Here is a 14,502-nt window from a genome sequence, read left to right as displayed (position 1 = left end):
AAAGGATGAGGGAGGTGCGGCTCATGTTTTAAGAAAGGAAACATGTCCTAAAACTAAAGGGAAATAGGATCCCTTGCACGGCAAGGAAGGGGGATTAAGGGAAAGGTGCGGCAAAGGTCCTAGAGTGGTTTAGGGCCTTTGTTTGGTGTCCCAAAGTGCTTAAAAGGTATTCAAAGTGGCTGGAAATTAAGGACATTTAGGAATAGGGAAGGTCAACCAAAATAGGAAACCTTGGCTTAACTTTCCTACTTCAAGTAGGAATCCTTGTTGGAGTAGGAATCCTTGAATGAGTAGGAATCCTTCTTCAATTAGGAATCCTTTGTTGATTAGGAATCCTTCTTGGATTAGGAAACCAACTTTCTTCAAGACTTCAATTCATCCATTCCTTTTGCTCCAAAAGGCTCCAATTTGCTTCTTTTTGCACATTTTGGCCTTAGAACCTGAAAACACACAAAAGTGACTTTAAACACTAAAATAGCTAAGTAAACACAACTTAAATGCACGAGAACAAGCCAATTAAGTAGCATAAATATGCTCCTGTCAATTTCCCCCACACTTAGCTTTTGCTAGTCCTCGAGCAAAACAAACAAAAGAAAGGAAACAAAATGAAACAAACTAACCAAAACAAAACCTAAACCTTCCACATTTGCCTCAGGGATTTCCAAAGCACATGACATGTTAAAGATTGTTATCCCCACAAATTTGAGTTTTCTTTACTCGTAAGCACATACTTAATTAAAGCCACTACTTACTAGTTCACAAGTAATCAATTAAAACAATGCTTTGAATGTAGTAACATGCCTTAGAGAATTCCCTCAATTCCTTACAAGATATACACTCTATTTTCACTCAGATTTTCTAACTAAACACCCTACACTAGTCATATGTGAGAAGATTGATGTAGATACGAAAACGAATGCTCACATATATGTTTCACAAAGAATGCAATTTCTAGAGTTAAGAAACATGTTTAGATATGATCTCATGAATGGAATGCTACTACTTAGATGCAAGAACCAGTGACACCATATGCTCATACCAAATTCAAACTCCACAAATTGAAACACATAACACTCAAGATAGAAGTTAAGGGTTGTAATGGGGCTTGGGGTGTTGGTTAACAAGGAAAGGATAGGGGAAAACAAACGTTCTTCAAGCGATGGTAAGAAAAGCAATGAAATTGAGACTTAGAATTCACTTAAATTGCAGAAATTAACTTTAACACACAAGGGGGAGACTTAAACAACTCCTTAGGGCCGAATTCATTGTTTTGGACCCTCACTTCAACAAACAATACTTTGGAACTCTTTTTCTCAACTTTTCAACTTTTTTTTTTTCATACTTTTCACACTTTTCTTTTTTTTTTTTCTTCTTTCAATGCCGTGCCTATGGCACACTAATTCACATGAGAACACTTCCCCCATACTTGTTTTCTGCCATACATTAATCAAAAGGAATTCAAATTGAATCATGCTTTGCTATGCTTTAAGAACAAAGGTATGGATGGTCCTAAACTAGGCTAGGTGAGGATAACGTGGGTTAACAAAGAATGAAGGCTAACAAGGCTCGACGGGGTTAAACCTAAACATAAAATGATATGGGATATACGGCAATTTGGCTTTGGTGGTGGTAACTACACAACTTCATCTTGAATATGTGTTATGCAAATCAATAACATGCTTTGAATGAAATGGGCATGAGTTCTAGCATTTGGAACTAAATGATGAAACGCCTTCTAAGTAGTAACCAAGCAAGGAATAATGAGATCATGCAACGACTTAGAAAACAATAATGCACAGATTTTAACTCTCCAAATAAACGTTTAGGCTCAAGTCTCATAGGGTTGTAGCGTTAGTTTGAGTTCCTTCCTTCAAGCATGTTTCAAAAACTGATTTTTTTTCTTTTATGATTGCATGTGAATTCATAAGTTATAACCACAACCAAGCATAAACAAAGAGTAAATCAAACTTTCATCCATGTTAATCACTCTCTTTAACAGCCATGTAATTACAAACCGAATCCTCATCATTGTGTTGGAAGGTACCCTAAGACACAAACAAACACACAAAAACAACTCTTTTTGGGTTTTTAAAACAAATTTTTCAAATTTTTATGTGATTTTCGGATTTTTATGTTAACACACACTAAAACACACCAAAACTGCTTAAAAACACTTAAAAACAGCAAGGAACAAGTCTCCAAGTTAAGGGTGATAAAATCCCACGAATTTGCATCTAAAACACTTAGTTACCCCCCCCATACTTAAATCAAACATTGTCCTCAATGTTTCAAGCATAAAACCACACTAAACAAAAAGAAACACACAAACAGCAAGTAAATAACAAAACTGGGCAGATTAGAAACAAGCAACAAAGTGAAGGGTTTTAAGAACGCAAATCTGGAATTGGAGTGATTCCTAGGGCTTCCTTTGTTGAATTGCATGGGTTGCCTCCCAAGTAGCGCTTTCTTTAACGTCTTGAAGCCGGACGAAGAACACAATCATGCCCCATTGGAGCCCATGGCATGGAATGGGATCTCCCCCACCACCTGCCGCACAAAGTTCTTGTACATTGCATCCTTGAACGGAAATGGATAGTGATGTTTGTTGATGGGTGCGTTGTGTTGCCTAAGGTTCATGTTCATGCGCCCACCATCGGAGATTTGCTTGGGTACCTGCACCAAAGAAGGCAACCACCTATCAACTTTAATGGGAATTGGATTTGGATTAGGTGGCTTACCTATGTGATGTGATGAAGTGGCAGCAAGGTGAACATTCTTCCCCATGGTACTTTCGGCCACTTTGAGCACTTTGAGGGCAGTGGCTGTATGGTCCTTGTACTCCACTCCAATTCCTTCTTCTTGCATGGTTCTTGATGCATCCTTCGTGCTTGGTGCTGAATGGTCCGGTCCTATCTTTTCAATTTTACCAATGGCACAACAAGAATGAACAACATTAGGAGTCTCAATGGATTCAGAAATTTTAAAACTAATCATGTCACCACCAAATGCCATAGTGACTAATCCTTTGGCCACATCAATCTTCGTTTGAGCCGTTTTCATGAATGGCCTTCCAAGGAGAATGGGCAATGAAGGAGCATGATCCGATTCATCCATCTCAAGAACATAGAAATCCGCCGGAAAGATCAAATGATTAACCTGCACCAAAACATCTTCCACAACTCCCTTTGGATAGGCATTAGATCTATCGGCCAATTGTATGATTACACCATCATTTTTTAACTTGCCTAGGTTCATAGATGCATAAATTGAATATGGCATAAAATTTATGGATGCACCTAAGTCTAACATGGCATATTTGAACCTAGTATTACCAATAACACAAGGAATGGTGAAACTACCCAGATCTTTGCATTTATGAGGTAGTTTACGTTATATCATGGCAGACACATTCTCACTTACCTGTACCACTTCTTTCTCCCGAAAACGTTTCTTTGTCGTACAAAGCTTCTTCAAACACTTGGCGTACTTCGGGATTTGCTTGATTGCATCCAAGAGAGGTATGTTAACTTGGACCTTCCTAAATGTCTCCAGAATATCTTTTTCCTCCTCTTCATTCTTGAATTGCAAAAATCTGCTAGGAAAGGGCACATTGGGTGGAATAATGTTAGAATTAACCAAACTTGGACTCATCTTACCTAGGGTGGACGGATTGGATGGCTTAGGGGCCATGGGTGCTTGCGGCAAAGGTGGTGCTACCTTTGCCGTGAGTGGACTTGGTGTCTCATGTTCAGATTTCAACGTTTCATTCTCTTTGGGACCTGATTTTGGTGGTGTAGGACCTGCCCCAACTTCTTTTCCACTCCTTAGCATGATTGCATTTGCGGTTTCAAAGCCTCCTTTTGGATTCGCAATGGTTGAACTAGGAAGCTTTCCTTGTTTTCTAAACTGCCCAACAAACTCCACAATCTGCCTAATTTGCTTCTCCAGTTGATCTACCCTAATGTTCATGCTTTGCATTGCTTGGGTTTGCTTTTCCTGCCCATGAGTCAACTTGGTTAGTATCTTAAGAAGTGCATCATTGTCTAGGGACGTACCTGAAGCATTTGGGTCAGATTGTGGTTGGTTTTGATTGGGTGTGTACGGCTTGGTGAAGAACCCCGGGGGTTGTTGCCTAAAGCCTCCTTGGTTTTGAGGTTGCTGGGGCTCCCTCCACTTGAAATTTGGGTGGTCTCTCCAACCGGGATTATATGTGTTTGAATATGGATCGTTCCTTGGTTAGTTTTGACCTTGAAACCTAATTGCATGGGCGCTTTCCCATCCACCATTTTCAATCAACTGTGGATACTTTTCAGAGGCATGTCCTTGGATGGAACATACGCCACATACAATTGGTCCTTGCATCTTCATGCCCTCGGCCATCTGAGACAGAATAGAAGTAAGATTAGCCAATTGTGAATGAAGATCGGAAGTTGAACTTACCTCATGTACTTGGTGCCGTGGGGGTCCCCTTTGGCCTACTCATTTGTATTGTTGAGCGTTCAACGCTCGATTAGAGATCAAGATCTTGGCAGCCATGGGTGTTTTGTCCACCAAGGCTCCCCCCGCTGAAGCATCAAGCATTTGACGTTCTAGAGGTAGGAGACCCTCGTAGAAGTATTGCAAAAGCAACTCCTCCTTCATCTGATGCTGTGGACAAGAAGCAACAAGTGATTTAAATCGTTCATAATATGTAGGAAAATACTCACCTTCTTCTTGCTGGATTCCGCTAATCTTTTTGCATAGGAGGATGATGCGAGAAGTTGGAAAGAACTTCTCCAAGAACGCTCTCTTCATACTCTCCCAAGATGTGACAGTGCCAGGAGCTAACTCGTATAACCAATCCTTGGCTTTATCCATCAAAGAGAATGGAAAAGCCTTCATCTTTAAAATACTTCCGTCAACATTGACGGGAGTCATACTAGAGCAAACTACTTCAAATTCTTTCAAATGTTTGTTAGGATCTTCCATGGATAATCCATGGTATTTAGGAATATGATGAAGCAAACTTGACTTTAATTCAAACTCTTCCGTCTTACCTTGGGCAGCCGTGGGGTATTGGATGCACAAGGGTGCGGCATTATCCAATCCCGAGGCCGAGAGCTCTTTGAGTGTACGGTTGTCCACCGCCATGCCTTGATCCTCTTCACCCACTTGTGCCGTGGGCTCCTCCTCCTCTTCTAGGACTTCTTCTTCAAGGTCAGGTTCGGGAATGGGCTCTTGTTGATTTCTAGCTCTTCTCAAATTCCTCTCAAAATCGTCGTCAAAGTCCAAGATGTTCTCACCAACCTTTTGAGAACTTCTAGTCATAAACTAGTACCAAAAAAACAAGAGACAAAATAGGTCAGAAACTAAAATAAAATCTGAAGCAAAGTAAAATAAAAGAAACAAAAACAATCCAAGGGATTAGCAAAATTGCTAATCCCCGGCAACGGGGCCAAAAATTTGGTGCGTAAAATAACTAAACACACAAATTAAATCCTCTTTTGTCAAATTGTAGTAAAGATGTAAGTAGGGATCGTTCTAAACCGGGGATTAGGACGGATTGCTAAACTCTTGAAAACTAACTCAATAATGTAAAAACAAAGTTTAAAACACTAAACTAGACTCAAAGAATGTAAAATTAAAAGTTAAAACACCAAAACAAAGCAAAGGAACCAAAACAGCAAATAAACACTCAAAACTGCCTTAGAAGCACAATCTGGGCAGTTTTGAATACTAACCCAAATTTGGACGAATATATGTTATAACTTGACTCAAAACACTTAAAAACACAAATCAAAACACTTTCTAACTAATCTAAGACTTCAAAATAAAGGGGGACTTGTTTTGGACGAAAATTGAAAACAAAACAGAAACTTTAAAACAAAACAGATTGTAAAATGTTTCGGATGAAAAGGATGGATAAAACGCTAGTTAGGAGGTTCTTCTCCACACATGACACACTTGCAAACAAAATGATTTTCAGTTGTTCTTCCAATAAATTATGAAACTCAACACCCCAAGTTAATTAGATATGCTTAAATTAACCTTCAAGTTCTCCTTAAGTTAATGAATTGGATGGGAAAGTGCATACAACAATTCAAAGCATTCCTCAAAGGTTCCTTACGTGATGAGCACAATAAAAATACAATCAAGAATCATGAAGCACAATGAGAACTATAAGTGTTGATGAGGCATTCGTTACTATGATGAGCATGAAACTCGTGCCAAGAACTCATTCAACGCGATCGTTTTCAAGCGACCTTCACTACTTGTGATTATAAGATTGTAACTATTAGGTGAAACTCCCTCATAATCTAGCATCATATTCATGCATGAAAACTAAGCGTGCACTCTCAATCAACATACACAAATAAGTTATCAATCAAGTAGATGAACGAATTGAATCCACAACTTATGAAATAACAACTGAATGTAATCAAATCATATTGCAAGCATGTACATGGTTTCGAATCACCCCCCAACTAAGGGGGTTTAGTTCCTCATACTCACAATACAAAGTTTATTGAATTGAAACATTGAAAACATAAGAAAGATTACACCTAAAAGTTCCAGCAATCTGCAATAGACTAGCAAGCACATTCAAGAGCACTCCTTCTTCCTTCTTGCTGCGGCACAAGGTATGGAGATGGTTTGGATGGGTTTTGGATGATGGAGAATGGTGGGAAGGTGTCTAGGATGGTGTATGGCATGCTAGGAAGGTTTGGGGTCAGAAAATATGGATTTGGGTGAAGGTTGGGCACGGCAAGGGTAGGGGAAAGGTTTCTGGCGTGAATGGATGTGAATGGGTGTGTGTGGAATTTTTTGTGGCTGCAACAAGGAGGTTTATTTAAAGGAAAACAAAAATTAAAACCCTAGGTTGATTAGGAAATCAGAAATTAAGTCTAAGGATTCTAGAATTAGGAAATAAAATCAGAAACTTAAAGGAAATAGGCAAGGATATGCGGCAATTACTTAAAACACAAAAGGAATGTGTTTTAAGTCAGCTTTTGGGAAAGAAACCCTCTCCCTTGCACGGCAAGGAAGAGGAAAGGATGAGGGAGGTGCGGCTCATGTTTTAAGAAAGGAAACATGTCCTAAAACTAAAGGGAAATAGGATCCCTTGCACGGCAAGGAAGGGGGATTAAGGGAAAGGTGCGGCAAAGGTCCTAGAGTGGTTTAGGGCCTTTGTTTGGTGTCCCAAAGTGCTTAAAAGGTATTCAAAGTGGCTGGAAATTAAGGACATTTAGGAATAGGGAAGGTCAACCAAAATAGGAAACCTTGGCTTAACTTTCCTACTTCAAGTAGGAATCCTTGTTGGAGTAGGAATCCTTGAATGAGTAGGAATCCTTCTTCAATTAGGAATCCTTTGTTGATTAGGAATCCTTCTTGGATTAGGAAACCAACTTTCTTCAAGACTTCAATTCATCCATTCCTTTTGCTCCAAAAGGCTCCAATTTGCTTCTTTTTGCACACTTTGGCCTTAGAACCTGAAAACACACAAAAGTGACTTTAAACACTAAAATAGCTAAGTAAACACAACTTAAATGCACGAGAACAAGCCAATTAAGTAGCATAAATATGCTCCTGTCAATTTCCCTATTCGAAACCTCAGCTTGCCCACTTGTCTAAGGATGATAAGGTGTTGAAACCTTATGCGTGACATTATACTTCTTGAGCAACGCCTCAATGGTTCGATTACAAAAATGGGATCCTCCATCACTAATGAGCACTCTTGGCATTCCAAACCTTGCAAATATGTTAGTTCTAATAAAATATGCAACCACTTTAGAATCATTAGTACGGGTGGCTTTTGCTTCCACCCATTTCGAAGCATAATCCACAGCAAGTAATATATAAAGAAAACCATGGGAGGAAGGAAATGGACCCATGAAATCTATACCCCAAACATCAAAAATCTCAACAGAATATATAGGATGTTGCGGCATTTGGCTTTTGATGTTATATTACCCATTCTTTGACAATGATCACAGGTTATACAAAAGGTTCTAGCATCTCTAAAGATCGTAGGCCAATAAAATCCACATTCTAAAACCTTATGTGCTGTGCGTTGTGTGCCAAAATGACCCCCACATGCATAAGTGTGACAGAAAGTTAAAATTGAATGAAACTCGGAGTCATGCACACACCTACGTAGAATCTGGTCAGGGCAATGTTTCCACAAATAAGGGTCATCCCAAACATAAAACCGTGTATCCTTCTTGAGTTTATCACGTTGGTGCTTAGTTAGGGTGCTTGGGACATGCGTAGTGACCAAATAATTAACTAGATCGGCATACCATGGCTCACTTACCTTAATGGACAGCAACTGCTCATCTGGGAATGTCTCTGGGATGGGCACGGCATTGGCATCTTCTTTATGCACCATTCGGCTCAAATGGTCAGCCACCACATTTTCACTTCCTTTCTTGTCCCGGATTTCCACGTCAAACTCTTGGAGAAGTAGCATCCAACGAATAAGCCTTGGCTTGGCCTCCTTCTTTGTGAGCAAATACTTCAAAGCTGCGTGATCAGTGTAAATAATAACTTTAGTTCCAAGAAGATATGAACGAAACTTATCTAAAGCAAATACAATAGCAAGAAGTTCTTTTTCAGTGGTGGAATAATTCAATTGTGCATCATTCAACGTTCGGGATGCATAGTAGATGACGTGTGGCTTCCTGTCCCTTCTTTGTCCCAAAACAGCCCCTAATGCAAAATCTGAGGCATCGTACATAAGCTCAAAGGGAAGGCTCCAATCTGGTGGGACTATGATGGGGGCCGAAGTTAGTTTTTCCTTGAGGTGATTGAATGCCTTTTCACACTCATCATCGAACTTGAATGTCACATCCTTTTGAAGAAGTCAGCAAAGGGGTTGGGAAATCTTGGAAAAATCTTTGATGAATCGCCTATAGAATCCTGCATGTCCAAGAAAAGAACGAACCTTTCTCACCGAAGTGGGAGAGGGTAAGTAGCGTACAAAATCTATTTTTGATTTATCAACCTCTATTCCCTTTGCCGAAACTATGTGACCTAAAACTATGCCATGTTTAACCATAAAGTGACATTTTTCCCAATTCAAAACAAGGTTAGTTTCAATGCACCGGTTTAAGATTAAAGTGAGATTATCTAAACAACCATCAAACGAATCACCAAAGACACTAAAGTCATCCATGAAAACCTCAATAATCTTTTCCACAAAATCTGAAAATATACTTACCATGCATCGTTGGAATGTGGCTGGTGCATTACACAACCCGAATGGCATTCGACGATAAGCAAAAGTGCCAAATGGACAAGTAAAAGTAGTCTTTTCTTGATCATCTGGAGCTATAACAATTTGATTATATCCCGAATAACCATCTAGAAAGCAATAAAAAGAATGACCGGCTAACCTTTCAAGCATTTGATCAATGAACGGCAAGGGAAAGTGGTCCTTCCTTGTGGTGGCGTTTAGCTTCCTATAGTCAATGCACACTCGCCAACCGGTTTGGATACGTGTAGGCACAAGCTCATTCTCTACATTCTTCATCACGGTGACTCCTGATTTCTTTGGTACAACTTGAATCGGTGAAACCCAACGACTATCTGAGATGGGGTAAATGACTCCACAATCAAGTAGCTTGATAATCTCCTTCTTCACAACTTCCATCATTGGAGGGTTAAGTCGACGTTGAGCCTCTTGAGTTGGTTTAGCCCCCTCCTCTAGAAGTATGCGATGCATGCAAGTTGTAGGGCTAATTCCCTTAATGTCGGCCAATGTCTATCCAATTGCCGTTTTATGCTCTTTCAACACACGAATCAACTTCTTCTCCTCCAATGCCGTGAGTGATGAGGAAACAATGACGGGCAATGTCTCGTCATCTCCCAAAAATACATACTTTAAATGGTCCAGCAATGGTTTAAGCTCAAGGACAGGTGCCTGAATCACAGAAGGTAACAACTTGTTAGTAGAAACGGGAATTGGAATTGGGTTAGGAGGCTTACCAAGATGTTGTGGCAATGACTCAAGGGCAGCAACCATCTCTTCTATTTCTGCACTAGAAGGCACCGCATAGGCATCATTATTCTTGCCGTGAGTTTGCTCACTTGCTGCCTTTGGTTTGTTAAGTCCCACTCCGTGTACTATGGTGGTTTCAAGAGGATCCCTCTCCAATGAGTCAAGGTAGTCCTACGCCAAAGCATCAAATACATCAATAGAGAAACAAGAATGATCATCCTTAGGATATTTAATAGATTCAGAAATATTGAAATTAATAACATCCCCATCAAATTCCATTGTGAGTGTTCCTTTAAACACATCTATCTTGGTGCGGGCTGTTTTCATGAATGGTCTTCCAAGGAGGATTGGCAAGGATGTGGAATGGCCTGAATCTTCCATCTCAAGCACATAGAAATCCGCTGGAAATACTAAGTCATTAACCCGCACCAAAACATCTTCCAAAACCCCTTTTGGGTATGCATTAGAACGATCGGCTAATTGAATGATAACACCATCATTTTTAAGGTCCCCTAGGTTCATAGATGCATAAATAGAGTAGGGCATGACGTTAATGGATGCACCTAGATCTAACATCGCATGCTCAAACTTGGTATTTCCAATAACACAAGGAATTGTAAAACTACCTGGATCTTTGCATTTTGGTGGTAGTTTTCTTTGCAAAACGGTAGACACATTCTCACTTACCTTTACAACTTCTTTGTTTGAAATCCTCTTTCTTGTTGTACATAGTTCCTTCAAAAATTTTGCATACCTTAGAACTTGTTTAATTGCATCAAGGAGTGGGATATTCACTTGCACATTTCTAAACGTCTCAAGAATGTTCTTCTCATTCTCCTCCTTCTTTGATTGCATAAATCTGCGAGGGAAAGGTGCATTGGGTGGAATAGGGTTAGAATGGTTCACAATTACATCACCCTTACCTGAATTGGACGGTTTAGGTGCACTAGATGGCTGCGGCATTGGAACTTCTTTCCTTGCCGTCGCTTTGTCCAATTCCTCTTCTTCAATCAGCAACTTTTCAGCCTCATTTTGACTTTGTTTGGATGTATTTGGCTTGATTCCCACCTCTTTTCCGCTTCTCAACGTAATAGCTTTAGTGGATTCAAAACCTCCCTTCGGATTCATAATGGTTGAACTCGGGAGTTTTCCTTCTTCACGAAACTGCCCCATAAACTCAGAAATCTGCCCTATTTGTTTCTTCACTTCACTCATTTCCTTAGCTTGATTTTGTTGGCCCTACGTAAGTGAACTTAGTAATTGAAGAAGTGTATCATTATCTAATTTCGAACCTGAATTTTGTTGGGCAGATTGTGGTGGGACTTGTGGTGGTGCATACGGCCTTTGAAACACTCCAGGTGGTGTTTGCCGAAATCCTCCTTGTTGGGCAGGTTGTTGTGGCTCTCTCTACTTGAAATTGGGATGATCTCTCCACCCCGGATTGTAAGTGTTGGAGTATGGATCGTTTCGTGGCTGACTTTAGCTCCCAAAACCCACGGCATTGGCAGATTCCCACCCTCCAATCTTAATCAATTGAGGGCATTGGTCATTAAGATGTCCTTGCATAGAACACACGCCACAAACACTTGGTCCTTGTATCTTCATCCCTTCGGCCATCTGAGATATAATAGAAGTGAGGTTAGTTAATTGTGATTGAATGTCGGACATAGAACTTACCTCATTAACTTGCTGCTGATAGGAGCATATTTATGTGACTTAATTGGCTTGTTCTCGTGCATTTACGTTGTGTTTCTTTAGTTATTTTAGTGTTTAAAGTCACTTTTATGTGTTTTCAGATTCCAAAGCTAAAGTGTGCAAAATGATGTAATTTGAAGCCTTTTGGAGCAAAAGGAATGGATGAATTGAAGACTTAAAGAAATAAGGATTCCTAATCAACGAAGGATTCCTAATTGAAGATGGATTCCTAATCACATGAGGATTCCTATAAGAACAAGGATTCCTACTCCAAGAAGGATTCCTACTTGAAATAGGAAAGTTAAGCCAAGGTTTCCTACTTTGGTTTGACCTTTCCTAAATGTTCCTAAGTTTTATCAACTTTGAAGGCATCCTAAGCATTCTAGGACATCAAATACACATCCCTTGCACATTATGAACCCTTGCCGCACCCCCTTGACATTTCCTCTTCCTTGCCGTGCAAGGGAGAGGGTTGTTTCTTGATTTTATGCATTAAAACACATTCCTAATGTGTTTTAGGACCTTGCCGCATATTCCCTTGCCTTTCCTTTAATTTTCTGATTTTGTTTCCTATTTCTAGAAGCCTTAGACTTAATTTCTGATTACCTAAATAACCTAGGGTTTTAATTCCTGAAATCCTTTAAATAAACTCCTCTTTTGCAGCCACAAAAGATCCATACATTCACCATTCACGCCAGAAACCAGTCTCCACCTTTAGCCGCACCATTCTACCACCATTCACCCAAATTTCTGCCACAAATCACCCCTAGCCGCATCACCCATCAACCCTAAACACTTCCATACGTCCCCCATCCATTCTACACCATTTAATAACCCAAAAACCTGCCCAAGGTCCCTGTGCCGCAGCAAAGGAGAGGAAGAAGAAGTACTTGAAGATTCTAGCTGTTCAACATCGAACCGTTGGAATATTGAGGTGTTCTCTTTCTTATATTTACAATGTATAAATCTGTTTTCCTTTGTTTTGTGAACATGAGGAACTAAGCCTTTTTGGCTAGGGGGTTATTCAATACCATGATTATGCTTGCAAGATGAATTGATTACGTCTAATTGTTATTTCATGAATTGTGAATGCAATTTGCTTAACCGTTTGATTGATGACTTATTTTTGTGTGTTAATTAAGGTGGCCAACTTAGTTTTCATTCAGGAATTTGAAGCTAAAATATAAGGAAGTTTCACCTAATAGTTACAACCTTATGTTTGCAAGTAGTGGAGGTCGCTTATAAACGATCGTGTTAAGTGAATTCTTGGCAAACGTTTCATGCTTTTCATAGTAACAATTGTCTCGTCAATGCTTATAGTTTTCATGAAGCTTAATGATCTTTGATTGTATCTTTATTGTGCTTTTCACGTAAGGGACTTTTAGAGAATGTTTTGAGTTGTTGTATGTGCATTCCCATCCAATTCAATAACTTAAGGAAAACTTGAAGGTTAAAAAAGTGCTATCACAGTTAACCTAGGGCATTGAGATTCATGGTTTATTGAAAGAAGCAATTGGAAATCAAAGTTGAATGCAAGTGTATCATGTGTGGAGAAGAACCCTCTAGTTAGTCTATCACCCATCAATTTACTTAATTTTGTCTAAGAATCTGTTTACATTGTTCTTGCTTTGTTTTATTTATTTTCGTCCAAAATCAGCCCCATCTTATTTCTTTGAGTCATATTAACTAGAACTTGTCTTAGAATATGTTTTGAAGTGTTTTAGGTCATTAGAAAACCAAAATTCGTCCAAGTTGTGATAGAGCCCCAAAACTGCCCAGGAAGTGGTTTTTAGGCAGTTTTGAGTGTTTGTTTGCTGTTTTGAGTCTTTTGGTTTGTTTTAGTGTTTTAGAGTTTAGTTTTGCATTCTTTGAGTCTAGTTTAGTATTTTAAACTTTGTTTTACAGATTTGAGTCAGTTTAGAGTGTTTTAGTAATCCCTCCTAATCCCCGGTTTAAGAACGATCCCTACTTATCCATACTACAATTGTCAACAAGAGGGTTAATTTGTGTGTTTAGTTATTTTACGCACCAGCTGCCGTGGGGGGTCTCTTTGTCCAAGCCTTTCGTATTGTTGTGCATTTAGCGCTCGGTTGGCAATTAAGGTTTTTGCAGCCATTGGTGTTTTGTCAACCAATGCACCTCCCGCTGAAGCATTTAGCATTTGTCGCTCAATTGGAAAAAGTCCTTCATAAAAGTATTGAAGTAGAAGTTCTTCTTTCATTTGGTGCTGAGGACATGAGGTGACAAGAGCCTTAAAACGCTCATAGTATGCTGGAAATGACTCTCCTTGGCTTTGTTGAATGCCACTAATCTTCTTCCTCAAGAGAATGACTCTCGAAGTGGGGAAGAACTTCTCTAAAAACGCCCTCTTCATGTTTTCCCAAGAAGTGACCGTCCTAGGTGCTAATTCATAAAGCCAATCTTTGGCTTTTTCCACAAGAGAGAATGGAAAGGCCTTCATCATCAAAATGTTCCCATCGACATTGATTGGTGTCATGCTCGAACAAACAACTTCGAACTCCTTAAGATGCTTGTTTGGATCTTCCATGGACAGCCCATGGTATTTGGGAATGTGATGCAATAAGCTTGACTTCAATTCGAACTCGTTGGTCTTACCTTGAGCAGCCAAGGGGTATTGAATGCAAAGGGGTGCGGCATTGGCCAACCCCGAGGCCGAGAGTTCTTTTATTGTACGATTGTCCGCTGCCATGACTTCTTCTTCTTCTTCAAATTCAGATTCGGCCTCTGAACTTGAACTAGGTGGATTAGGTTCTGGTTGCTTCCTCTTTCGTCTTAAAGTTCTTTCAAAATCGTCGTCGAACTCCAAG

General features: G+C 39.7%; 1 protein-coding gene across 1 annotated transcript; it reads right to left on the bottom strand.

Annotated features, from left to right (window-relative positions):
• Nucleotides 1-9,742: 9,742 nt before the first annotated feature.
• On the bottom strand, nt 9,743-14,222 carry LOC139190918 (uncharacterized). The gene is made up of 3 exons (XM_070811408.1): nt 13,704-14,222; nt 10,667-11,218; nt 9,743-10,150 (listed from the first exon to the last, which is right to left on the bottom strand). The coding sequence occupies exons 1-3, from the start codon at nt 14,220-14,222 to the stop codon at nt 9,743-9,745; spliced, it is 1,479 nt and encodes a 492-aa protein (XP_070667509.1).
• Between the last annotated feature and the right edge of the window lie 280 nt (nt 14,223-14,502).

This window comes from Malus domestica, chromosome 13 (assembly GCF_042453785.1).
Source record: "Malus domestica chromosome 13, GDT2T_hap1".
Classification (NCBI taxonomy): domain Eukaryota; kingdom Viridiplantae; phylum Streptophyta; class Magnoliopsida; order Rosales; family Rosaceae; genus Malus; species Malus domestica.
The sequence above is the reverse complement of the archived record's forward strand: the minus strand, read 5'-3'. Positions and strand labels throughout refer to the sequence as shown.

Excerpts from the sequence above, each read along its gene's own strand:
- LOC139190918 (XM_070811408.1), bottom strand. The coding sequence starts at position 14,222 with ATGGAAGATCCAAACAAGCATCTTAAGGAGTTCGAAGTTGTTTGTTCG. Across the intron at positions 11,219-13,703 it reads GAGACCCCCCACGGCAGCTG|GGCCAACAAAATCAAGCTAA; the intron begins GTGCGTAAAATA and ends TCACTTACGTAG. Across the intron at positions 10,151-10,666 it reads CAAACAAAGAAGTTGTAAAG|GACTACCTTGACTCATTGGA; the intron begins GTAAGTGAGAAT and ends GCTTTGGCGTAG.